This window comes from Manacus vitellinus, unplaced genomic scaffold (genome assembly GCF_001715985.3).
Source record: "Manacus vitellinus isolate BGI_N305 unplaced genomic scaffold, ASM171598v3 scaffold_48_pilon, whole genome shotgun sequence".
NCBI lineage: Eukaryota > Metazoa > Chordata > Aves > Passeriformes > Pipridae > Manacus > Manacus vitellinus.
The window spans coordinates 5,619,216-5,645,305 of record NW_021940593.1 but is presented as its reverse complement, the minus strand read 5'-3'; the positions used below and the strand labels follow the sequence as shown (position 1 = coordinate 5,645,305).

Here is a 26,090-nt window from a genome sequence, read left to right as displayed (position 1 = left end):
TGAGAAGAGAATATTGCCTGTGTGGCAGCTCTCTGCTGAGTTTCCTCCATTTCTTTTTGTTTAGGTTGTTTCTTCCTGCCCTTACCTCTCTGAGGCCGTGGTGAACAGAGCAGAGCTTTGCTGAAGGAGCTCGGATGGAGATCCTGCTGCCATGCCTGGCTGCCTAACACAGGGATCTCGGGAGCACCTGAGGTGCTCAGGTGGAGGTAGAGACACTTGGTCTGACAAAGATGTGCCTTTGTTTGGCCAACACAGTAGCAGGATAAGAATATACACCCCAACTACCTAAAAAGTGTCAACCCAGTGATGTCAGTGTTTCTGTGTTTCATTCAAGTGCTGTTTCAGAGGAAAGTTGCTGAAGTTTTAAGCTTCTGTTCCTTTCTGGGCCCTTGAATGGTCTGATTTGTCATGGTGGCATATGATTTGTTCATTAACTTTGGGAATCAGCAAACTGTACTCTGTCCTAACTTTGTGGTGTTGGGATGAGGTGTTTGGTGCAGGTTTCTATCGTGTCCATCAACTGTTTCAAAAACTGGCCAATCATGGGTATTATATTTTTTGAAAGATCCACCTCTTGTTTTTTAAAGCTGGAGGAGAAGGACTGGAAGCTGTTAGTTGTCACCTCCCTTTAATCACAGCTGACAAACCTTCTTCCTCCAAGCAGCCCTTAGTCCACTGCTGTGTCCAGATGAACTGCTACCATGCTTATATAAATTGCTTGGCTCAGTTGCATAAAAGGTCACCCATTTTGGCATCCAGAAGAACAGGAGACTCATGACATCTGGCACCACAATCTCTAGTTTGAAAGCAAGAAGATACTGTGACAAAATTGTTCCTGCACATGTTTTAATGTTGTTATAGAGACAATGTAGGAGAAGGAAGGAAGACGAGTCTGCAGTTGTTCCCTGAAATCCAGGCTGTCCAGCGGGTCTTGTTAGTCCATATTCCTGCAGATTTTGCTGTCCCAGTGCACTGTGGTCTCTGCCAGGTGTGGATGACATGCCATAAGCCTCACACTCCCATCTCAGTGCCTTGGAATGCCAGCACTGAAGGGGAGGGCAATGTTTATTTGCTCTCCTGATCCACACTGTTAAATCTCCACAGGAACACTCTCTCTTGCAGCAGCTATTGCCCATCTTGGAGCCAGGCAGGTGACAGGGTCCTGCCCAGTGCTGCCTGAATCTTAATGTCCCACTGCATTCTTCAGCCCCTGTGAGGGATGAGCAGCAGTGTGCATTGCAGTGTTCAGGTGCTGCTGCTTCTACCAGCTTTGTTACTCTTTTGATGAACCTCTTTTGTGAGGGGGACTTTCAAATATATGGCTGGTTTAAAGTTGCCTGGAGAGCTGTACTAGGTTTCCTTTGCTGTGCCTGTGAGGCTCTACATTCCAAGGCCCTCCAGGGAAAGGTGTTCATGGCTCCTTTTTCCTGAAGAGAAAAGAAGAAACTCCTTCTCTTTTGCCCTCTATCCCTTCCTGCCTGGCAGGCAACCACCTTGCTGCAAGTTCCTACACTTCCATGTTGGCTCTAGAAGGGTTTTGCATGATGCTCTGGAGCTGCTCTTGGCTGTCAGACCTTGGCACTGTGCCACTCGAGTGGAGCTGGCCAAGTTGCCCTTTCTTTGAGCCAGCAGACCAATTTCTTTGGTACCTTCTGAGGTTTTCTTGTGAGTGGAGCTGTAAATGCTAGCTGCTTTCCTCTGTGACACATTGTATGGCTTTATTTTCACACAGGGAAGGAGATTTTTGAATCTTAACTGTCCCAAGAGATTCTAATTATTTCCTTTAAAAAAAAATCAGATTTACTTGTATAATGACGTAAAAGGGATGAAAAGTAAAATACAGGAATGGAAATTAGACTTGAAGTATACCTGAGCCCTGAAGTATGGGAGAAGCTGGTTTTAGGATGTGGCTCTGTGAGCTTGTACGCCCTAATTTCTCCATCTGAAAATTGAGGATCATGGAAAATACACCGGGTTCTGTAGGACCTGTGGAAAAACACTCCCAAAACAGCAAGCTCTGCATCACAGGTCTCCACCAAGGGAGAGGAAATAACTGCTGCTCTTCACTAGGGGTGTTGTACTTGCCTGATTTTAATGGGCCCTTGATGTTTTACTTGAGTTCACACTTGTTCTTCCTTAGGCTCGTGTTTGCTCCCTGATCTCCCCAGCCCTTCCCATTGGCACTGTGTCCTGGGACACGTTGTTTACAGCACCAGGGCCTATCTCAGAGTCCTTGACTTTGGTGCAATCCATCTCAGCAGCCTGTCAGGGCTCGCTGTGACCCTGCACCCTCAGATCCTGCCGCTGTGCTGGGTTCTGCTCTCCCTGGGCGGCAGGAAGTGCTGATTAGCTCTTCCTCCTGCTCCTCTGGGCAGTCCCTGCACCCAGAGCTGGGCTTCAGCACCTCCCCTTCGCCGGGCACTGCGGTGCCTTGAGTGGTGTTTCTGGCAAAACCTCCTCAGTCAGCAGTCCCTTACAAACAGTACAAGGCTTTCTAGCCCAGCCAGTGCTTTGAGGAACCTGAGTTCCTTGTGTGAGGATGGTAAAGCCCTCCAGATGTCTGGGAGGGGCAGGAAGGGTGCTTTCTCACGTTAAGAGCAGACATACCCAAGCTTTGCAGCAGGTTTAGAACTTTTGCATACCAAAACAAAATTGCAGCCCTCGGTTTTAGTACTGCCTCCCCCCTTCACATCTTTTAAACAGTACTGATGACTACTTTTAAGAAGTACTAACTAGATCCTGATTCTTTTTGGGAAGTTGGACTCATTCATCCTTGGAGTGTGGAAGTGGAGGTCAGGAACAACGGATTTGCCTGGAGACTGCAGGCCCTAGAGCACCCCATTGGAATTATGTCCTCTCTCCCAGAGCATCTCCCTGCAAGAAGGATTTTGCTTGGGTTTTTTCTCCCTTTCTGCTTTCAGAAATGACTAACACAGCTCCCTGAGGCACAGATTATGTGATCCAATTCAGGCTACTATTGTTTGTGGAGCAATGTTTGTCACCCAAATTAATTTACAAAGCAAAGAGAAAGTGCTGATAGAGGGGTTGCCTCTGGTGCTTCTTCCAGTGTTTAGAGGCAGCACACAACCTTCTCCAGCTTGAGACCCTTTCTTTGAACTAGATGTTGTGGTGATTGGGGATAGTGCCATCTCTGGGAATGCTTGGGCATCTCCTGCTTTAATCTATTTTGGAGAACTTGGTAGGACCTGTTGGCGACCCCTTTGAGGCTCAGAATTGCAATGCTGCACTTGGTTTCCCTGTGTTAATTGTCAGCTGTCAGTCACTTACCTGTACCTGTTAAAGCACGATTGTGACAGGCTCATGTAGCACCTCCAAAACAAAAGCAGCTGGGAAATGAGATGGTTCAGAGAACTGTACACTCCTGTGGCACCAACAGAACATTCCATCCACGCTTGTCAGTTTTATTTACCCAGGATCATAAGTAGAAATCAACCTCTCCACGAAAATGGCAAAATATAAATCCCTGTGTCTTGTTGCAGTACTCTCTGTTCAATTTTAGTTTCTCTTCTGGGAATTCACACAAGCACTGTTTAAGGGTTATCTACCTTGATAGCTTTGTGTAATGAATCTGTTCTCTTTTCCTGTTGTTGGAAAACCTTTTCTAGTACTGCACAACTGTCAGCACAATAGAGCCACAAGGATTTTTTTATTTATTTTGGTGGGAGCAATGTCTGTAACTTATTTGGGGTTTTTTGTCGTTCCTCAGAGTCATTCACCACTGATAAAGGACTCCTGTGCTGGGTGGAGCAGAGGAGCAAATTGCACTTTGCTGCCAGGGACACATCCAGGCAGGGAAAGGCCATTGAGAACGTTCTGTAGTGTGCAATCCCTGTGAAGCAAACACCCAGCTCCTTGTCTTGTGCAAACTCAATGGGAAAATAACGGAGCTGCTTTTTTCCTGCTGGGATTTCGAGCTGGCTCGTCAACCTTGATGTCATTCCTTACTCCAGCCTGCTGCAGAAATGCAGGATGGGAAGGGAATGGGGAAATGCATCCCTTGCTTGACTGTGGGCTTAGCTGCACTCATTGCTGATGGAGATCTCTTATAGCAAGAGCTGATGGGAGGAGAGGGAAGATCCCTTTCCGCATATTCACGTTGTCCTTGGTATCCCACTGCCAGCCGTGGTGCTGGGTTTGCTTTAGCAGAGAACAGATTTCAGGGTGCTGCATCCAGAGCTTGTGGTTATCACCTGCAGCTCAACCTAGTTTGGTTTGAACCAGTAAGGAGAGGCTCTCAATTACTTGGGTTTGCGTGGAACTTAATTCCTTAATGATGGATTTTTTGATTGTTGGTTTGGTTTTGTTTTTTAAAGATGAGGAGATTGTAAGACTGCTGCAGAAAAGGGTCTCTACTTGCCTTGTTCGATAACCTTGCTGCAATCAGGCTGTGTGACCAGGAGTGAAAAGGGAGCCTCAGAACAGCTTTATTTCCCTGTGGGACACCAATCTTTCACTTTGACTGATGTTCCCATTGTAGCTCTGCTCCAGGGGCTCCTCTGCAATCTCTGCTCGGAAGGATCAGTCTCCTCCTTTGGCCACCATTTCCTGCAGTTAAGGCTCTCTGGCCAGTGTTTTCTGCCTGGGGGAGCCATGGAGTCGTAGGACTTGTGGAAGGAGCAGAGATAACAAGCACCCATCTGTTCTTCTCTTCCATGCCTTCGGGATGTCCGGGTGTCCCTGGTTAGAACTCCTCTCCGGATGAGATAGTGGAGGTGTCACTGTGGGGCAGTCAGGGCAGAAAACAATAGCAGGTCGAGTCCAAAAAACAACATTGACCAGTGAATACATCTCTGCTGTCAGTCAGGGGCAGAGCTGCTCTGGGGAGGTCAAGGCTGGAGCTGTACCCCACATCCCCTCGGCTTCTTCCTCTGATAAACTTCCAGGAGAGCGACCACACTTGCTCTTCTGGAACCTTGGAGTCGGGAGCTCCACTGGGAGGAAGGCTGCAAGAGCCACAGCGTGTGTGAGGGCTTTCAAACCTCTGTTCCTTGAGCAGTGACTGCTCCTTGGCTGAGGGGGATGTTCCAGTACTCGTTTTTCTGCATCTGCTTTGTCATCCAGCTCCAGCCAGTGTCTTTGATGGGTGAGTAAAGAGGCATTGCCTTATTTCTGTTTGCCATCTGTAAAGGTTCATGCTGAGCCTTGGTATTCTTAAGTGAAAGGCTGGAAGATGGGAGAAATATTCTTTTCCTTTGAAGATGATGTAAAACTCTTTCCAGTTGGAAAGATCTTTCTGTCACAGAGCGTGAAGTCTCCGGTACTGGGAGAACCTCTCCTGCCAAGGCACTGAGGGATTTTCCTCTCCCTTTGGAGGACAGGCTCTGTGAATAGCCATTATGCTACCTTTTCACCTGCTTCTTTGACAAATCTGAACTGAATTTAGTGTCATAATGCAGTGCTGCTCACTCCGTTGCTTAGTTGTGCTGGAGCAGAGACCTCCAGTTACACAATCCACACAGGGTTAATCTCTGCAGAATGGTGGGCTCACAAATGCTTGCTGGAGCCTGATTTATCACCCACTATATATGATCCCATGTCAGCTAGAGAACTGATGATATCATCGAGATTACAAATGGAGAAGCTTTGCTTCATAGCTAATGCTTGTCAGGCTGAACTGCTCAGGCCACGCACGGAGTGTTGGGGAGGAAAAAGAATTGAGCCAAGAAAAATGAAAAATGGAGGGAGCTGGAGACAGTGATATGTCTTGTGCAAACCCCCCAGCTTTCGTTGGTTGGGGAGAGGAGACGAGAGGCTGATCAGTTTTTTTTCCTAAAAACTCCAATCAGTTTTCAGTACACTGTGCTGCCAAGGGCTGCTGGTGTCTGCAGGGAGGTTGGCGTGGGGCAGCACTGGCACTCCCAGGGTGGCCGTGAGCATCTGCAGTGTTCCAAAGAGCACTGTCTGCTTATTCTGCTTGTTTGCCTCCCCCTCACTCCTGCCAGAAGCTCTCAGAGGAATGAAGGATGTGAGGAAAGGCTACCTCAGTTCCCCCGATGTGCCTTCTTGCCAGCTCCCTTTGAGCTGCTGCATCTTCATCTCAGTAAATTTTGTCTTTAAATTATCTTCTGAATGTTTAGGACTCAACGTGCTCTCCCTAGATGAGTGTTTCCAGAGGCTGTCCACAGAGGATATTTCATAAAGTTAATTGCATGAAAGCTAATGAGGCTGTGTGTATTTTTAGTGCTGCCCAGTTGGGAAGCTGACAGGGCATTCCCACTTCACCTCATTTGGCTTTGAACAGCATGAAAACCTTTTCATCTTAGTCAGTGACTCACCCTAAGGCCACACCAAATCCTCTGGTGGAAAACCAAGGGAGTTACATCGAGGGAAGCCCAGGGGAAGCTCTGTTTGGGACACATCTTTTCCTTTTGGGAAAAGTCAAGCAAGCTTTTGGAGGATGGGATTTCCAGCGCTGCTGTTGTCTGTGGGTAAGGGCAGGCAAGGAGAGGTGGGTGAAATGGAGAACTCCTGAGGGATCTCCTCAGAGATTCCCTCCTGCCTTCCCCTCTCTGCTGCTCAGGAGAGCTGGGCTGGTTGTGGTGGCAGTGAATCAGCTCCTCTGCCTGTTTTTGAACTGTGAGATTCCCTTCCTAACCCAGATCTGTGCTCTGCTCTGCAGCACTCCTGACTGTGGCAGCTGCTCCTGCATTTTATGCTGGATTTGAGGCCAGACAAGGTGTGTCTGTGGCTGAGGAAGGTGCAAGGGTGCTCATCAAGAGAGATGCTGTATTTATGAGATACTTGTACAACATTCCATGTCTGTGGGACAGATATTTACAGAGGGCACAGCTAAATAAGGGTGACTTGAAGTCCATTCTCTGAAGCACTTTAAAGTTTCCACTTTAAAATCAGTGGAGCAAATCAAAATAATGAACCAGGAAGGTTTGTGTCCAGAAATTCTAATAGAAATAGTATAATGTTCCTCCCCCCACCCAAATTGCATCACCCTATTGTTAAACAAAACAAAACAGCACAGTTTTAGAACTTAAAAGGAAATGTGCTGTGGGAAGGAGAGGCTGTTCCATTCTGAGATGCATTTAATCAGAATGATTGGTTGTATTAGCCTAATTTTAGGAAATAATAATCAATTTTCCTTACTCAGGACAGGATTAGCATTCATTTTGCTTAATGGGGAATAGTCTGTCATGGATAAGTAGTGCTTAATCAGATATTAAATGTAAGGGAAGATGGAACCTCTGGACTTTCAGTGAGGAAGCTGCCAAATCAGGGTTAATTAGAAGACTGAAAATGTAATGAACACTTCAAGTCTTTATTTCTGTTCTCCCTATGGAACTCTTATGTTTTAAGTGTTTGCAGAAGGTTCAGAAAGGCCTCTGAAAAGGGACACGCTCCTTGAGGACTGCATGATCAGACAGGGTTTGTGGCCCTGGGAGCAACACAACTGTGTCAAAAGTTGAACATTTTGCTCTCCAGAAGGTCCTGATTCAGACCTTCATGCCCTCTAGATTTTAAGATAATAAATAACAGTTGAGTTGACAACTCAACTGTGAGGGCTGACACCAGCTGTGGGTGGGTTTTAAAAGAGACTGCATAACTTGTTTGAAGTATATTCCTTTGCTCCAAGGCATCTGGGAGAGTTACCAGTGACTTCAGGAGGGGCTTGCAGGTTCTCAGTTAGGACTTGAACAAAGGCTGGATATCCTAGACTAGATCCAGTGCTCCCAGGTTGTATTTCCCTTGGCAAAATCACTACCTGGCCCCCAGATTTGCTCATATCTTTTTTTTTTTTTTTTCCCCTGTCAGCAAAGCAGCAAGTCAGACTGTTGCATAACGTTGTAAGAGTTCTGTTGAGGTCTTGGAAGAACAAGTAAATTTAAGCTGAGCTGTCAGAATTTTCCCCAAGACAGTCAGCTTGCTGGTATGGCCATGTCTCCCTGGGGATCTCTATCACGGTGATTCTGTTAAGTCAGGGACAGAAAGGGAAATTATTTTGCATTGTTTACGATTCTCAGTCAGTTTGATATCTACCAGCTGTTCTCTTTTGCTGCCTGCCCCAGCCCTGGACCCCTGCTCTGCCTACATCAGCCTCAACGAGCCCTGGAGGAACACGGATCACCACATCAACGGCTCCCAGGGGCAGCCGACGTGCGACAGCCAGATCGACGGCGAGTGGTACCGCTTCACGGGCATGGCGGGCGACGCCATGCCCACCTTCTGCATCCCCGAGAACCACTGCGGCACCCACGCTCCCGTCTGGATGAACGGCAGCCACCCGCGGGAGCAGGACGGCGTCGTCCAGCGCCAGGCCTGCGCCAGCTTCAACGGGAACTGCTGCCTCTGGAACACCACCATCGACGTCAAGGCCTGCCCGGGCGGCTACTACGTGTACCACCTCTCCAAGCCCAGCGTGTGCTTCCACGCCTACTGCGGCCGTAAGTGGCTCCCTTTTCCAAGCCCCCTTCGTTCCCGGTGCCTGCCTTCGGGCTTTGCCACCCGCCAGGTGCGGGTGGTGGCCTGTCCATGTGGGATCCGTGAGGCAGTTCCACCCGCTGCCTTCCGCCGGCGGGAATTTTCCGTGGCTGACCCGGCCCGCGGTGATTTGGTGCTCTCTGGGGGCACCGTGGTTTGTCTTGGCTCGCTGCCAAAGTCAAAATTTGCATCTCTGACGTGCAGTAATTAAAGCAGATTGTTTCTTAGCAGCTTCAGCGCTTCGTCTTTCCCAACGTGGACCAGGTCTGGAACTGCTGGGCTGCTCCCAGGGCAGGGAGCTGATGGGACAAATGTGGTTATTTTTGTTGCATGCTCAGCACTTTGAGCTGACAGTGTTCTTGTCATGCCCTAGATTTTTATGACATCTGTGATGTGGTGGATTGCCAGGGCCCCTGCCTGGACACCAGTGACTGCACCTGTTCCCCGGGGACAACACTAGGACCTGATGGACAGACATGCCTTGGTAAGGGTGGGAATAACCTGTGCCAGCTACCAATGCTTTCTTTCCCTTTGTTTCATCGCTCACTTCTCGACCCATTGCCTTGCAAAGCAGTGCAAAACATGAAGTATTCTAAGAGGAGTTTCCTCCCTTGCTGCCTAGAATAGGTTTATGATTCTGTCAGTGATTCCAAGAGACATCCCACAACTGAATCCATTCTGGTGACCCTGGAGCTCTGTGTGTACAGAGACTAGATTTGCTTTCTGAAGGCAACAGCTGCACTGCCAGTAGCAGAGTTTCTTTGCAAGATCGTGGTACAGTCTCCCTGTGGTATTCAGAAAATGCTGTGCAGCCTGTCATTAGATGCTCTGTTGAATGCCTCTTTCCTCCCAAAAAAAAGTTTTGCTGGCTGGTGTAAGGCTGCACACTAAGCTCCACCATATTCCTGCCCTTTTGGGACACTGTCCGTGGCCTGGGCCTTAAGGAGAGCCAAAGGACAGTAAGTCCCATCACAGCTGCAGTGGTTTTAGGCAGCATGACAGGGGGGCGTTCAGGGGGTTGGCATTTGGTGACAGAGACTGGCACAGCCAGAGGGAGGTGGAGGGCTGTGAGAGCAGAGTGGGGAAGGTGGGCTTTGGGGATTTGGAAGGGAATCCTCCTGGACCTCTGAGGAGAGGATGGCTGTGGTTGTGTGTGTGGTGCTGGGAGGAGAGCACCTGGACTGGGAGGTCAGGGAGAAGATGATCTGTGGGGGAAAGCAAGGGGCTGGGAAGGGGTGGCCCTTGGGGAGCTGCAGAACCACGCTGGTGGATAAGAAGAGGCGAGCTGGAGGGAGGAGGAAGGGGTGCCAGTGTATGGGGGAGGTGGGATCTCGTCTGTGTCTCTGTGGCCTGATTTGGTGGTGAAGCTGAAAGCAGAGTTGGTCCAGAGGCTGTGTGGCAGATCAGCCTCTTCCATACCCACTACAGCTGACAAAGCAGGTGTGGGTGGTTTCTTCACACCCCTCGTGTCTGTGGGCATCGGGGTAGGGGCCACAGTCATCCCAGTCTGTGGAGAGAGCAGCCTGGCCCTGCTGCAGAGTTACTCTGGCTCACACTGATTCTGTGGAAGGGTTTTGCTTAAGCAGCTCTACATCTCTGCAGCCAAGTGGCTGACTTAGCTCTCTCAGGTAATTAAAAGCATTTATTGGCTGCTTCTGTTCAAGATTTCCAGTCACAGAAGTACCCTTGACAAGCACCAGCACTCAATAAAAGTGTGGCAAGCTCAGAGGAAAGGAGGGGAGCCTCCTCAGCAGGGAGGCTCGCAGGAACCTGAGCCTGTCTGTGTGTGCTGCAGCTGCCTTCACCCCTCCATGGCCAGGCTGGGCAGGATTTCTGCACTGCTGCTTCTCCCTGGGATTCCCAGATGGCACAACAGCTCAGCTGGAATGATCACACTGGGTCACCAGCCTGCAGCCTTTCTTGTGTGGCTCACTCATCTCTCTAATGACTTTCTGTTGCACTGAGTAATTGTGCAATCACATCTCTCAGAGCAGCTGTGCCAGCCTTCCAGAGAAACTAAATAAATCCCTATTAGCCTTTCCTAAATGGAGAATATGCTTCTTTTCCCAGCTCCTCCTAAAAAGGGGGGCTGATGATGCTGCAGTAATGCAGCAGGGAGGCTGTGGCTGCCCCATCAAGGGCCAGGTTGGACGGGGCTTGGAGCAACTGGGCTAGGGGAAGGTGTCCCTGCCCATGGCAGGGTGCAATGAGATGGGCTTTAAGGACCCTTCCAACCCAAACCATTCCATGAATGTTAAACAGCTCTGTGCACCTCCCTGTGCTTCTCAGTACATTACATGCTTTGAATCCCAGAGTAGAACTGCTGATCCTCAGTTACATTTTCATTTGCAAGCTCAGTGGTTAGGTAAGGTCTTGGACTTCCCATCACACATCCACCAACTCAGCACATTGCCTTTGACCTTGTGAATACTTGGATCCATGTCCTACTAAGCCATGGATAAAATCAGCTCAGTGCTCTCCCAGTCCAGTCTTGAGACAACCAGAAGTATCCCAGAAGTGCTGGTTGTCACTGGTGTGGAAGAGCAGGGACAGATCTGTGTGTTGTAGAACCTGAGGGACAGGCAAGGGGGATTGCTGGGTACAGCCCTTGACCATGACAAGCTCTAGGCCCTTCTAAGAGCATCTCCGTGCCTTTGCCAGTTAGCCCTTTCCCTCTTCACCTTCTGTTTTTAAGCAGCTTTAGTTTTATTTTTAGAAGGGAAAGTGTGGAGCCTGTCACATGTGTGAAAAGCAGAGTGTCTGTGTGTCTCCTGGACATGCTTCCTGCCTCCCAAAGCAGGGTAGCAGCCAATTCTTTGGCTAAAAATATTCAATTCACGTCGCTTGTGGAAGGAGACACCAGGACCAGCTGCAAGCTGTGGGCACTGTGAGTGTGTGGGACCACTGATACCTAAGAAAGCACCTCTCTGACCTGTCTCTTAAAATGATATCTTGCTTTTTTTTCTTAATTTAAGCTTCTGACATCTAGTAAATGCCAGCCTCTAAGCTGTTTTGATAGAACCTTGATTGATAACCTCAGCGTGCTGGCCTGCCTAAGAGAAATTGTTAGTTTTGTGGCTCAACAATAGCAATGTCTGCCCCTTCCTCTGTTTTGCTTTTTGCACGCAGAGATGAAATCAGGTTGAAGAACGAGAATCTCAGAGAAAAAGTACCTTTCAAAAAAAAAGTAAAGCAGACAGACACAGAGAAAGTTTAGCCTTTCAAACAGGATTAGCAGGAGTTTCAGAGCTTTACCAAGAGATTCAAAAGCCGCTGTCAGAGAGATTACTCATTATATTCCAGAGTTCAGGAAGTGTTTGGACAGCGCTCTCAGGGCACATGGTTGGGTTGTTGGGGTGTCCTGTGCAGGGCCTGGAGTTGGACTCGATGATCCTTGTGGGTCCCTTCCCATACAGGATGTCCTGTGATATGATCTCTGCTGCCCTGATCCCGTTCAGGAGGCCAGGAGAGCCAGTCTGAGCAGTACCAGCTGTGTGTTTACTGAGGGCACGTTCTGACAGTGGTTTGGGGTGGTTTTTTTCAGATGAAAATGAGTGTGAGCAGAACAACGGAGGCTGCAGTGAGTTCTGTGTGAACCTGAAGAACTCCTACCGCTGCGAGTGCGGGGTCGGGCGCACGCTGGGCAGCGACGGCAGAACCTGTGAAGGTGAGGCTGCAGCTGCCACAGGGACAGCAGGAATCATTCCCTCTCCCTTGCAGCACTGCTTCTCTCCTGGCTCCTTGCAGCTGGGATTAAATGTCACTCATATCACCTCTGTGCTTGCCAGTGGGGTTGTTCCTAAAATATCCTTCTAAGCAAGCAGAGAGAAGTCTCCTTGTTGTTCTCCCTGCCTCATTCACCTGTGTTAGGATTTTCTTGTGTTTACCTCCATGGGGGAAAGGCAGCAGTGAATCTGGAAGACTGGTTGTCCACACGGAACTGGTTATTGCTGGAGTTGCTGGGATTTGGCTCTGGAGATTTGGGGGGGAACAGATTTAGCATTGCTGGGTTTTGGCAGCTGACCCTAGGTATGGGTCAGTCATAACATTAGACTAGAGCATGAGGATCACTTTAGCCTCCTGGGGCAGAGACTGAGGAGAGGGGTGCCAGTGTGTGAACAGAAGTTAGATTTGAGATTTGGGCTGCATTTTGGCTGTTTGGTGTCTGTGAGTGGTTAGCTGTGGGCTCATCTGCTTCCCAGGGGTGGCACAGCCAGGCTGAAAACCCTTGATGAGTTTAGACTGGTGGCTTAAAGACCAAATGGTAGGTTTGATCTGTTGTCACTAACAGTATACAGACATCTCTGGGGCAGAAATAGGCAAACCCAGCAAAAATAGACTTGTGCCTGATGTTTTCTGTGGTGAGCTGTGAAGAGCTCTGTACCCCCTCCAAAGCAAAGCTGCTGTGTGGGGTGTTCACAGATACTGTGGGGCCTCAGACAAGAAAAACAGCTGCAGATGTGCCTCACTTTTCAGCTGCCCAGAAGAGCTCAATCTGCTCCCTGAGCTGTGTTAGCAAAACATCACTCATGCAGGCAGTGACACTGCCCTGGGAATGCTGTGCAGAGTGCTCCTGAAGTCCTTGTCACCTCATGTGGGGCCAAAAATGGTCTGTGAGCTTTGTCCCTTCCACATCCAGCTCTGAGCTGGTAGGAGGTCACGTAAACCAACTGTGCAGTTTTTATTCCTGACACTCTTCTGACGGGGCTGGAATAGTCTGTCTGGAAACTTGTTTGTGCTGTTCCCAATGTTGGCTTTTAGGGCCTTTGATATATCATTTAATTTCCCCTTCTGTAAGAAGGATGGTGCTTTTCACAAGTTTAACACTGCTGCTGGAGATTTTTACAGTCTTGTTAGTGAGTTTTATTTCTAAAGATGTACCCTCAGCTTTGTGAGCCCTTAGAGGATGTGATTTACTTGTGAGCCACCTTACAGCTGTGGCTAAAAAGAACAAATGCAAGAGATTTAGTTTGATTACATGAGCTGCTGAGGCTGAGTAGGGTTAAAAGTATCATATTCCATTAGGATGCCATACCCATTACTTTGACTCATATGGAGTGCTCAGGCTCTTGTTTTCCATGCACTGTATAGGGGTCAGTATGGGATTTCTATTCTTTTCTTTACATTTCAGTGAAAACCACACAGTCATTTCTGATGGCAGTCTTGAAGAAAAATATTTTGTATTTATGATTTGTTTATCTCATGTACTATTGTTTCAGTGAGAACAGTAGTACTCATCTAGCATACTCATCCCAAAGGGTTAAAAAAAATCAAACAGTGAAGATTATTTCCAAAAAAATCATGACCCTGTTATTTTTTTTATAATAGGAAGCCAACAAGAGCTGGAAATGGCCTTATTTTCCTTAGGTTTTCAAATGTTCAGAATGTATCTGGATGACCTTTCTGGCTCTTTTCTGTAGCTGTAGTAGCCAGGAATATGTTTTACACAAAACTCAGGTCCTCAGAGAGTTGCCTCACCTGAATGGATAAGATGTAAGACATGACACATCCTCCAATTAGCTGTGCTGCCCTCTCTCCTCTGCTCTTGACAATGGGGGAAAATTAGGAAGGGAATGAACTTTACACTGTGAACTCGTGTCATTCTGTCCCTGAGCCAACCTCAAAGCCTTAGAACTCCCAAACCAGCAAAATTCCTGCTAAAGAAACTCCTATGAGCAGAGTTTCATCCTCACCCTACGGAGAGGTTGAAGGAATCTGGTACAGCCACCCCCCTCACAGCTGGGAAACCCAGGGGGAATGAGCACATCATCTTTTCTCTGGTGTTCCCTGCTGGAAATAGGAGCTGGCTCCCTGCAGGGCTGTCCTCCCCAGGGCAGCTCCCCTGCAAAGCTCAGGGCTGTCATTCTGCTGGTGATGAAGGGAGGGAGTGAGGTAGAACTTTTAAGAGGATTTTCCTCCCACCTTTTTGAAGTAAGAAACAACATAAAAATTTAGTTTAAGAGGATGTCTCAGGAGAGACAAACAACAAGGGCATGTAGTGACAGGACGAGGGGGAATGGTTTTAAACTGACAGAGGGCAGGTTTAGATGGGATATTGGGAAGAAATTCTTCCCTGTGAGGGCCTGGCACAGGTTGTCCTGAGAAGTCGTAACTACTCCATCCCTGGAAGTGTCCAAGGCCAGGCTGGATGGAGCTTGGAGCAACCTGGGATAGTGGAAGGTGTGGAACAAAATGGTCTTTAAGGTCCCTTCTTACCGAAGCCATTCTATGATCTTTGAAGGGCCAAGGTGCAGATTGCCTACTCAGTGGGATTTAATTTGGGAAGCTTTTTCACAGAATTCCATGTTAACCTCATGGGAAAATGACAAAGACAGGAAACTGTACAATTAAAAAGAGGGTTTCCACTGCATTTTCTTGGAAGCAAGCTCTGCCCATGCTGCTGCCTTGGAGCTGTGTTGGCCACAGTCTCTGTTGGTCAGGGGTACGTTGGGGCCCTCAGGGTGTGCTGATTTTCCTTTCTCTCCCAGAAATCGAAGGCTGTCACAACAACAACGGAGGCTGCAGCCATACCTGTATTGAAGTGGAAGACACCTACCAGTGTGAATGTCCAAGGGGGCTTGTTCTATCAGAAGACAACCACACTTGCCAAGGTAGGTCAACAAAATCTCCCCAGCAGCCTCTGTCCCCCAGAAGTATGTCTGAAGGAACTTTTCTTCTTGGTTTTGTTGTCTTCTCTTAGTCTGTCCTTTCCAGTTTGATTAGTGGAGCTTTGTCATTAATGACAGATCATCCAGAACTGAGAGCCTGAAGGCATTGCTCTTTTAACCAGGCAGGAGAACAGCCACAGGGCCCTCCTGGGTGCCTCTTGCATCACAGGTGGTTTTGGCAGAGTTCACTTACAATTAAGATTGCATAATATCTCCTGTTGTACTGCTCTGCTTCAGCTCTGTGTGCCTCTGACAAACTGGTGCTGTAGAACTGACATTTTCCATGCTTCAGACTTGAAAATTTCAGCTCAAGTGGTTCAGTCACTTCCAACAATGGGGTTAAAAAGAGAGGCATGTTTTCTCCAAGTATCTCAGCAGCCATTCCAGTGAGCATTCCTATGCCTTGAAGCAGGGCACTAGCTTTGATACAGGGTGTTCCTGCTGTCCCTTGGAAAAGTGCCTGGGATACATCCTTGCATAGAGGCAAGGACAGCATTATCCTTGGAAAACCTTCCACGTGAACTTTGCACAGGGAGCCTTCCTGCTGACTCACTTGCACCTATGGCATGCACATGGAATGAACAGGTTCCATGTTTTGGGATGAGATTTCCTTTACAAATACATCCCAAGCTACCAGCAGTCTGGTGTCTCCTGGTGTGCCCAGAGAACCTCTTGCAGTCTGATGTGTCACAGAGTGCCCAGACACCAGCTGGAGGGACAGATCCAGACTTCACAGGGGCCAACAGGGCAGGTGTGTCTCAGAGAGGAACTTGGAATGGTCCTGCTTGATGGAATTTCTGCTTTTTTTGAAGCCTTTCAGAAGTGCAGGGCTCCCAAGGCTGAGCACTGCACACTTGGGATCCCACAGTGCTGCTGGGGGAGGTGGAGGTGGCATTTCCAAGAGCTGTGACTACACTCACTGATTGAAGGTCTGATGGATGGATACAGAGCAATGATTTTCAGTCCTGGCTCTCTGAGGCAACTCCAGCAGGGTTGGGAGCCCTGGATTTCCCAGCCAATGTTTCTCCTGCTTGTGAGGCTGCATACTGAGAGCAGCAGCACTGCCGGGGCCGGGCAGGGCTGGGGATGCAGCATCTCACGGAGTGGAATTGCTTGTTCCTCTCCATGTCATGGATTTATGTTCCTGTGCACTGGTCTGCAGTTCTGAGCAGATATGGAGCTGTACCACACAGATTTTTATGAGATCTAATCAGGTTTATATTAGTTCAATTAGCAGGGCAGGCACAGTTGCCTGAAGCAATTGGCTGTGCAGCCTCTCCACCCTCCTCTGCACTGTCTCTACGTTCAGAACAAACATTAATAATCTTCCACAGAAACCACAGTCTTGACTACAATTTTTCCACAAAGATACCAGCCAGCAAAACACTTGGAATTTTGCAGCCCATCCTAGTACCCCACATCTTTCTGAAGTGCAGGGGGAAATGCTTTTCCTCCCCCCTCCTCTGCCCAAGCTTTTTGTGCCTGTAGGCAGGGTACGACACTGTAATTGGTGTATAGCAGTGGGTCAGGGAATCTGTTCTGCTGGGCAGTCTGTGCAGAAGGATAACCTCTGCTCCAAGCAGCTGCACTTTGGAAGGCTGAGGAAGGAACCAGAGGCTGGAACACAGAGCCAACAACAGCAGGCAGCAAAAATGAGCATTGGGCTCACCAGAGAAGCTTCCTACCAGGGTCAAGTGTTGGTGCAAAGCAGAGTTTAAAGTGGAAATGAGGAGGCTTTCCCAGTACTCACAGGTGATCTGTGGTGTATGAGGGTGAAGAACTGAAATGTTTGACTGGCACAGCCTGGATGAGGCTCTCAGGAGCAGGACATGGATGCTGACAGCAAGTCAGGAGGGTGCAGTGCTGGCATCAGCTCTCTGAACGGATGCCAGAGGTTGGGAATAAAAGTGGGCTCATTGGCATCAGGATAACTCATTTCTGCTGGGCATCTCAGTCCTGGCAGTCGGGACCTCACTGCTTACCCTGGAATAACATGCTGTCTGCACACCTTGTCATCTCCTTTGCAGCTCCCCTGTCCTGGGGGAAGGGGGTCTGCTCAGAGCCAGATCCCGCTGAGGCACCGGCTCTGCTCGCAGCACCACTGACAAATTGGTAGAACTGCTCTCAGCACTGGTTACTATTCCTTGGACAAATGTCTGGGGTGGTTTGAATTGCATTACCAGCTCCTCTGACATGGTCAGTATGAGGAGTTTCCCCCAGTGTTTTCCCAAAGAGCCAAGATTTGTCTTGATTCACCAGTGGATCTGCCTGCAGGTTTCCCTCACTTGTTTCTGTGTGTGGACACAGGTCCTGCAGTGCCAGAGCATGGGGGCAGTGGGGTCTTCTTTCTCCTCCTTTGTACCAATCAAAGACATGCAGAAACAGAGATATCCTTAACCAAACTGGTCCTGAACTTAGGAAAATTGCAGCTGGGGTACGAACTGTCTTGCTCTGAACTTCACCTTTATAAAATAAAAGCATGACATTTTCTTATTTATCAAGGAGTCACTAGGACAGTGAGGCTTTATATCCAGGTTGAGCCCATCAGTTCTCCAAAGGATGTTCCTCTGTGTGCACTGTGCTGTGTTCCAAAGTCTCTTTGTCTCCTCCTGAGCTTTGCCATCCGATGTGCTCCGTTATTCCCACTGCCGGTGGAGGGGAAGTTAAGGTAGTTCTTAGTTCTTAAAGCTTCTGTTCTAACCCAGCAATGTCATTATGGGAGCATATTGCTGTGGGCACTCTGCATACATTTTAGCATTTCACCTTGAAAAGATCAAGTTTTTATTAGAAGTCCTCCCTGCAGGTGTAGAGGCTGTTACAAATACCTTGGCTAGAACAGGAGAATTTTTTTAAGGGGAGTAAAAGGCATGTCTTAGCAGTGTGCCTTGTATTCAAGATCCAGAATCCTAAATTATGTAATTAGTGACCAAAGTTAAGGGAAAGCAGGTCATATGAATGTCAAGGACTGAGACTGTAATTTTGGCAAAAAGCTTGGGCAGCTAGTAGATTTGCAAAAAGTTTTGTCGTGGGATTTTAAAATATAATAAAGGGAAATACTGTAAGGGGATTGTTTTTCTGGCACCAGTACACTTGTCCTGTCTCCCAAGGAATATATATAGCAATTACTTTTTTATTGAAGATTATTCTCTCTTCTTTCCTTTTTCCTTTTGCCCAAGCTGTATGTTTTCTGCCGCTTATGTAATGGAATGGTAATTTAAAAAAATTCACATGGAGATCTGTATTAGAAATTCAGAGGTTGGAAGGAGGTGGGAATGAGTTGAGATAATTGGGTTTGTTTGTCAGAGCTGGGTTTATTGCTTATAAAAATATTATTATGGCATTTTGAGGTGCTTCCATTTTAGCTTGGTATCTATATGGAATTACTCTGCCTTGTTCTGGTGTGTTCTGGATTTGATGTAAAATCTGATTAAGGGTCTTAAAAAATGGCTTTGCCTGGGGTGTTGTGAATTTGATATCCATATCTGACAAAGGCTCTTCCCAGGACATAGATAGCAGTGCAAGAGATATCAATCAAACCTGTGCTGAGTATTAAGTAAAGCTGGAAATGCTGCACAGCCAAGTTTCTGCTTCAAGTGTGGTGATTGTCTTCATTGTCTTCTGAGGCCTCACTGTGGCTGGAGAATTTGGGGCCGTGGTAGTTCAGGTTTGTGTTGTGTAAGTAGGAATGCAAGATAGGCAGTTCCTGTGGGGAGATAGTAATGATAAATGCTGCACAGCATTCCCCTTTTTTCCCAGTAATAACTGGTACAGCCCTTCCCCAGCTCTCTGGTAGCTTTGTAGTGCAGACTGTTATTATGGAGACTTCTCTTGCAGTTCCAGTGCTGTGCAAGTCGAGTTCTATCGAGGTGAACATCCCAAAGGACCTGGTTGGAGGCCTGGACCTTTCCCTCATCAACACTTCGTGCAAAGGCGTCTCCAACGGCACTCACGTCAACATCCATTTCTCCCTGAAGTCCTGTGGTACTGTTGTAGATGTATGTGCTGTACCTACTGCCCTGGCTCTTGGGATCTCTGCATTTGGGGACTTGGCTGTGGCTTCCTTGGGGAACAGGGTTGGTTTAGCTGTACTGTCAGAGCAGTTTCCTGTGTTGCTGTGCAGCTGGTCTCTGAGTAGACCCGGGCTGACATCCCAAAGTAGGAGAGCTTGTTCCACCTCCCCTCCAGTGGTGTGTCTGTCAGTGTGGGTGCTGCTTTCTGCTCACCTGGTGCGTCACAGAGGGAGCTTCACTGTCACGCCACTGCAGAAGGCACAAGTGCTGTCACTCCTCACCCTCCTGTTGAGACAGATTCTGGTCTCCTCTTCTAAAAATTAAACTGGCAGCTGGTCAGGAACCAGAGAGCCCATCTTAGCAGATGGGTGGCACTGGAAGCCAATTCCTCAGCTTGCTGCAGGAGTGCAGTGCATCACAGCCAACAGCAAACTGAGCCCTTGGTTGGTAAGTGAGGGTGAACATCATTCTGGCTGCAGTGTATAAATTCACAGAGCTGTGCCTTCCGTGGCTACTTTGGGTGTCCTGAACAAAGTCAACCCAGAGAGGTCCTTCTCAGTGATCTCCCCTTTCCCTTCGACACCTCTCTTTGCTGCAGGTGATAGATGACAAGATCATTGCCACCAACCTGGTGACTGGCTTGCCGAAGCAGACCCCGGGCAGCAATGGGGACATCATCGTGCGCACCAGCAAGCTGCTGATCCCGGTGACCTGCGAGTTCCCGCGCCGCTACACCATCTCCGAGGCCTACGTGCCCAACCTCAAGAACTCGCCCCTGGAAATCATGAGCCGCAACCAGGGCATCTTCCCTTTCACCCTGGAGATCTTCAAAGACAAAGACTTTGATGAACCCTACAGGGGGGCTCCTCCCACCCTCAAGCTTCGGGACTCGCTGTACTTTGGGATTGAGCCCTTGGTGCACGTCAGTGGACTAGAGACACTTGTAGAGAGCTGCTTCGCCACTCCCACCTCCAAAATCGATGAGATCCTCAAGTACTACCTGATTCAAGATGGGTGAGTTCACTGTTCCCTCTCTTGCTGGCTGTTGGGTGGGAATTGGCAGTGGGGCTGAGTTGTCTTGTCTGTGTGAGGCAGGAAACACTGTCCCTTCTCCACAGCAGTTTATCTGCCCTGCTCCCAGCAATCACCAGCAGCCATCAAGCCAAAGCCACCTGTCCCATCAAAAGTAATTGGGAGAAACTGTGGGAGACAGTGAAAGAGGTTACTCCGAGTGCAGCCTTTACAGGCCATATTTCCCTGTAACTAGCCTTGTGGATAATTGAGTTGGCTCCCGTAGAAAAGATTCTCTTTCCTGATATCCTCTCCCTGCCAGCCACAGACTGCCAAACCAATGGGCAGAACCCCCTGATGGCCATGTGCTGCTGCCAGGCAGCTGCTGCAGCAACTGGAGCAAGTTTCTCGATTTTCTCATAATGGCCTTCTTACAGCATGAGCCAGAAGACTCCATTGCTGATCCTAGTTGAAGCTCCAGGAGCATCCCTCTCTCTGATGTCAGTGCAGCAAACTTTGGGTCCCTCAGATTGGCTGTAATTTTCTGGGGGTTAGTGATCTTTGCAGGATATGCTAAAAACAATTCTGTGTGGATCTGTGGGTTCTCTGTAGTGGGTTTTGCATCAGAGGTTTAGGGAGCACTGCTGGGGGCTCAGCTGTGGCTCCTAAGATGATCCCTGTTTCCAGACACTTCTCTGGGTGCCAAAATGACTGTGCCATGCTACAGCATTGCTGTGGAGCGTTTGCATGCAGGAGCTTAACCAGACAATGCTGTGGAAATGTCACAGTCTGCTGTTCCTCTAGGGAGGGAAGTTCAGTCCAGGGAATATCTAAGACATACCCGTGGTGTTGTAGCCTGGTAGTCAAGATACTGTGTTTGTGTAAGCCCTGTGTGTTGTCTGCCAGACCATCTAATGAGGACAACAATTATTTCCTCAGCTGCCCAGGCTAAATCACCCACCCTTACAGCTGGTGATGACAAGTCCTGTGTCGTTGTCTCACAGCAAAAGGGTCCTGCAGTGTAAAGTACCCAGAAATTCTCTTTTCATCTCCCAATGAAGGATTCAGCTCTCCCTCCATCCTAGGCTGCAGTCCTTCTGTGCCTGACATTTCTGGGCTTTATGAGCAGATTTGTAATGGGACAATTGATTTTATTGACTCCCTACCTTGGCTCTTCCTGTGGACCCTTCACAGAGTCAAGGCTCCAAACATTCATTAATTTCTCCTCATAAGTGATGGGATTCAAAACAGCAAACAAAACCTGAGCCAGATGGAGAAGGGAGAAGGCAGCAAATGTCATGCCTTAAATTCACCCCAGCACTAGTTGGAGGATTTACGGCACCGGCAGCCCCTTGGTACCTGCAGAGGGCATTGAAACTTCATCGAAGGGAAAAGTGGGCTGGAGCCTCATCCAGCCTGCTCCTCTCTGCAGCCTCACTGCAGGCCCCAGTGTCCCCAGACTCACCACCCCCTTGGGCTGGGCTGTAGTTAAACTGCTCACTAATGATGTGCTATCAAACTAACTGGGGTTCTTTGTCTCTCTCTGTGCTTGCAGCGATTCAAAAGTAAAATTAGCTGAATAAATACTCTGCTGAGTTGTCCCTGCTCCAGACAGTTCTGTAATAACCCAGTTTCCTTCCAGCAACCCAGCCCCAAAAGCCCAGGGCAATAAAGATGGGATTTTTAAATTATTTCGATGTAGGATCAGACCTGCAGGAGTTAACTGCAGCTTCCAGAGGGGAACACTGTTCAAATTTGAGGGGATTTACCTTGGACTTAGGGATGGGGAAATTCTCTCTACTGCTTCCTTCCCTGCCTTCTCCAGTCAGCAAGAGGTGGGAGCTGCCTTCTGTGGGACTCCAGCCTTCTCCCCGTGCTGATGTGACCACCCTGGAAACCAGGATTTTTCCAGGTCCCTCCCCTGTAGTACCCTACACTGCTGCTAGCCAAGCCAACCCCAGAGCAGCTCTCCTGCTTCTGATCTGTTCTTCCTCTCTCTGAAAGCACAATGCAGCCAAAGGCACTGACCAAAGCCCAGGTGATCAGTGTTGAAGCTCTCTGGGGCACCCGGAGCGAGGTCGTGTCACGCAGGGCAGTGTGCTGTGGCCAGGAGCTGTGCTTTAACTGAGCACCACGGAGTGAAGGGAGTTCCACTGCAAGGCTCACCTCGGTTACACCTCAGGTTGCCCCTCATTTGTAGTCTGAGGTGGATATTTTATACTCCAAGCCCTCCTTTCTACCTTAGAACCCCCCGGTAAATGGGTCAGAGCACAGCTCCCGTGGCACTGCCAGTCTGCTTCCTGAACTTAAAGCACAATATGCACAAAAAGGCATTATTTTCCCTGTATCCTGAGCAGGCTCATCCATTTTCCTTCCTTACCTGTGCTCCCTGTCCTTCCCTACCTCTCCAAGGTGGGAGACAGGGTCTGGGAGTTTCCTAGGAGAGTGGATTAGGGTATGGCCCCACACAAAATGCAAAAGGGCTTGTCCCCGTGACTCAGGAGGTTTCTGAGCTGGTTTTGTCCATATATCCCTGATTTTTGCTTGATGTTCTCCCATCTCCCTAACCCCAAACCAGTATGTTTCCTGCCACCAGTGTGGCAAACCTTTGGAGAACTTGAGGTTTAGGAGTCAGTTTGAGCTGGTGTCCAAGAATCATCACAGCTGATGTGCTCACAGATGAGGACAGCCCTACGAGTTGACTTCACAGCCCCAAAGCTTGGCCAGTCACCCATGAGAAGTCTTTAACTGTCATTCCTTACAGTCAGATGCCTTCAGGAATACTGCTTTTAACAGCAGTTTTATTCTAAACAACTGAGTGTGTTTGGCCTCAGGGGGGAGGAATCTGTCCGGTTTTGTAGATGCACAGTGATGATTTATCAGCTCCCTGGGGATGAGTTTTGTATTTGCCTCCAGGGAAGTGCTGCAGACAGGGATATCCCTAGTGCTCCCAGGAGCATGTGCTGCTCTCCTGTATGGAGAGCATGATCATATATTGCTAGCGATGGAAAAATTGAAATTATTAATTTAATGCAGTGAATTTGAGCTGTCTGACCAAGTCCAGCAGGAAGAAATATGTAAATGATACAAAGCAAAGCAAATTTGGTTTTTTTTTGCTTTCATCATCTGTGATATTTTAGTAATGTGTGTACAGGCTTCATTTTAAGCATAATTTATGTGCATATATATGTGTACACAGAAGTACATAACACATTCAACAGTGTATAACACTGCAGACTGTTGCACAGGAAGGTGAAACAAGGACAGACTTGCCTGCAGCTCTCTGGCAGTCCCTCTCTGAGGGGACTGGCCCAGGTCCTGCCAGCTCTCTGCTGCTGAGCTGTCCTTTGTCTGGAGATGCTATTAGCATTGCTGTTGTTTTCCCCCATCGTTCCCAATTTTCTCCTGTGGCCAAAGAGGAAGTAGCAGGGATGGTAGCTTAGCTTGAGAGAGCCAAGCCCTCCTTTCCTTTCTCTGGTTAAGTAGGCTGGAATGTCTTTTTCCACTTCTGGGAAAGCCATTAAAAGCCTGTCCCTCTGCTTCCCTCAGCTGCGTGTCCGATGACTCCGTGAAGCAGTACACGTCAAAGGACCATCTTGCCAAGCATTTCCAGGTTCCTGTGTTCAAGTTCGTGGGCAAAGACAACAGGGTAAGCTCAAAACTCATCTCTCAGGTGATTGCATCAGCTCTGATCTGCCCAAGGAATCTCAGCACCAGGGTGGCTGTGTGAGAGTGCAAGGGGGAGGAATGGCTGGGCCAAGGCAGGTGCTGCTGGGCCTGTTCCAGCAGTTGTGTCTTTCAGGAGCCTGACACAGGTGCTTTGGGACAGACTGATAAAAACAACTAAAATTAAGTTGTGGAACATCAATGCCATAGGCTAAAATCACTGTTGTGTCCAAGGTGGTCTTAGTGACCCCCATATGCTGGGCGAGAAGGTGTTCCCAGTCACCAGGCACATTTTGCAGTGTCCTGTCTTCAAAACAGGACAGTCTATAGTTTGGAATCTCTTTAACCTAGTGTCTTCTCTAGCTCTTGGGAGTACAGAGGCCAGGATTCCAGATGCATGGTCACCATCCTGTTCAGTTCAGTGTGAAACCCGGCCGTCCAGGCCAGTGGTACTCTGGGGCAGAAGCTCAGTAGTGAGAGGACAGTTGAAGGATAATCCCATTTCCCTAATGTAAACAGCTTTCCTTTTCTGTACTGGAATAAACTGGGTCTTCTAGTCATTGTTATGCTCAACCAACACTGCCTACTCCACAAGGTATAACGGTGCTGCTCCAGCTACCAGAGAGCCTCATCAGGGCTAAAACAAATGAGATCTTCCAAAATTCAGGAATTTTTCTTGGCCGTCTGATTGCCACTGCTGTCTCCACCCTGCATCCTCCCAGCCTGAGCCATGGATTCTGCTTCAAACCACACCATTGATCGTGTATTTGTGACTGCTGCTTGCAGGGATCTTGCTTCTTCTCCTTGTCATGTATGGGGCAGGGAGCAGCAACCCTCTCACTGCCTCTGCTGTGCAGGATAACAAGGCAGCTGTCTCCCTGCTCTTTGCATTCTCCTCCTTCCCTCAGCCCCTCATCACCCAGTGTTTTCCTCCTTTTCCCCTCAGATTCTTAGCTTTATGTTTTCTCAGCCCACTTCAAATCCTCTTGCACGTTTCTCTCAGCCCATGGCTGTGTGAGGCTTCACGTGTTCTTGACCTGCTCCCTGCCATGCAGCTCCTGCCAGTCCATGCAAGTTCTTCCAAGCTTATTCCTGGCGTTTTCATCCCTTCTTCTGGAGGATCATTTCCTGCCTTCCTGTCCCCTGTGTGTGCACCCTTGGCTCACAGACAGATGCTCTGAGATCTCAGCCGGAGCGGCCGGTTTGGCTGCAGGTGGCGATGGTGGATACAGACCCTGTCGGTGCGGGGACAGAAGTGACTGTGCCATGGCAGTGGTGTGGCTCGTGCTGTGCCAGCAGTGCCAGTGATTCCCAGAGCGCTGACCCCGTCCTGCTGTGTCCCCATCCCCAGGAGGTGTTCCTGCACTGCCGCATCCTGGTGTGCGGGGCCCTGGACGAGACGTCCCGCTGTGCTCAGGGCTGCCGGAGACGCGCGCGCAGGGCGGCCGAGGAGGAGGAGGAGAAGGGGTCTGTTCATGTGGCAAACCACGTCCTGACAGGGGGCCCCATCAGAATCGACTTTGACGACTGACACCCACCCTCTGGAACAGCATCTCCGCCTGAGAGCGGCCTTCCTTATCAGTGCCTTCCTTATCAGTGCCTTCTGCCATGGCTGTTTGAGAAACAAGAGGTATTTGGCAAAGCCCCACTTGCACCTCAGGACTCATTTCCTGAACCCTGTGATGATTATTTGTGAGTGTTTTGGACACCTGGACTGCAGAATGGTTTGGTTTTACCTGCATTTCTTCCCAGCAACCCTTTGGCTGGAGGGACCCTGTTGCTTTGCAGACCAGAAGCGTTTCCCAGCTTTGTCTTTCCCTACATCCACCTACAGGCTCCAGGACTGTGTGTCCTTGGCTAAACAAATGTTATCCAAGGCCTTCTTGCATCAGACAGTACAAACAGTATCATAGCTGAACGTGTTTGCTGTGCAGTTCTGTGGGCGATGCTGAAGCTTCTGGGTGACTGTTAATAAAAACAAGTATAAAATATTCTATCTCATCATTTGTAAATTCCCTGGAGCTGTACAATTGCCGTTACAGGCAGCTAAAGCTCAGCTCTATCACAGGCACATTTAAATGTTATTTTAAAAAGTGAAAGGTATTTAATAAGGTTTGATTTTTTAGTGTCTTTTGGTAATTGCATGCAGTTTAATAGTGTTTCTGCCTATATTTAGCGTATCATTATTTTTCTCCCTCTTCTCCCACCACCAAAAATGCCTTTGCTAAGTGCTCTGGCACCTTGATTGTAAGAGAAGCACCATTAAACATCTTTAAACACCCCC

At 48.6% G+C, this 26,090-nt stretch overlaps 1 protein-coding gene across 3 annotated transcripts; it reads left to right on the top strand.

The window, feature by feature from the left end:
- Positions 1–70: 70 nt before the first annotated feature.
- Positions 71–26,090, top strand: OIT3 (oncoprotein induced transcript 3). Of its 3 annotated transcripts, XM_029962631.1 has the most exons (10): positions 71–206; positions 6,641–6,697; positions 8,040–8,414; positions 8,825–8,935; positions 11,996–12,118; positions 14,940–15,062; positions 18,954–19,114; positions 19,728–20,143; positions 23,690–23,789; positions 25,158–26,090. In XM_029962631.1, the coding sequence occupies exons 1-10, from the start codon at positions 152–154 to the stop codon at positions 25,335–25,337; spliced, it is 1,701 nt and encodes a 566-aa protein (XP_029818491.1). In that variant the 5' UTR covers positions 71–151; the 3' UTR covers positions 25,338–26,090. The 3 variants fall into 3 exon arrangements, with proteins under 3 accessions (XP_029818491.1, XP_017935384.1, XP_017935383.1); XM_018079895.2 differs by lacking the exon at positions 6,641–6,697; XM_018079894.2 differs by lacking the exons at positions 71–206; positions 6,641–6,697 and adding an exon at positions 4,836–5,104.

What these genes read in the sequence shown, in the direction of transcription:
- OIT3 (XM_029962631.1), top strand. Translation starts at nt 152, where the DNA reads ATGCCTGGCTGCCTAACACAGGGATCTCGGGAGCACCTGAGGTGCTCA. An exon ending in CGACGGCAGAACCTGTGAAG is followed by an intron (nt 12,119 to 14,939) that starts GTGAGGCTGCAG and finishes TTTCTCTCCCAG; the next exon opens with AAATCGAAGGCTGTCACAAC. An exon ending in CCTGTGGTACTGTTGTAGAT is followed by an intron (nt 19,115 to 19,727) that starts GTATGTGCTGTA and finishes TCTTTGCTGCAG; the next exon opens with GTGATAGATGACAAGATCAT.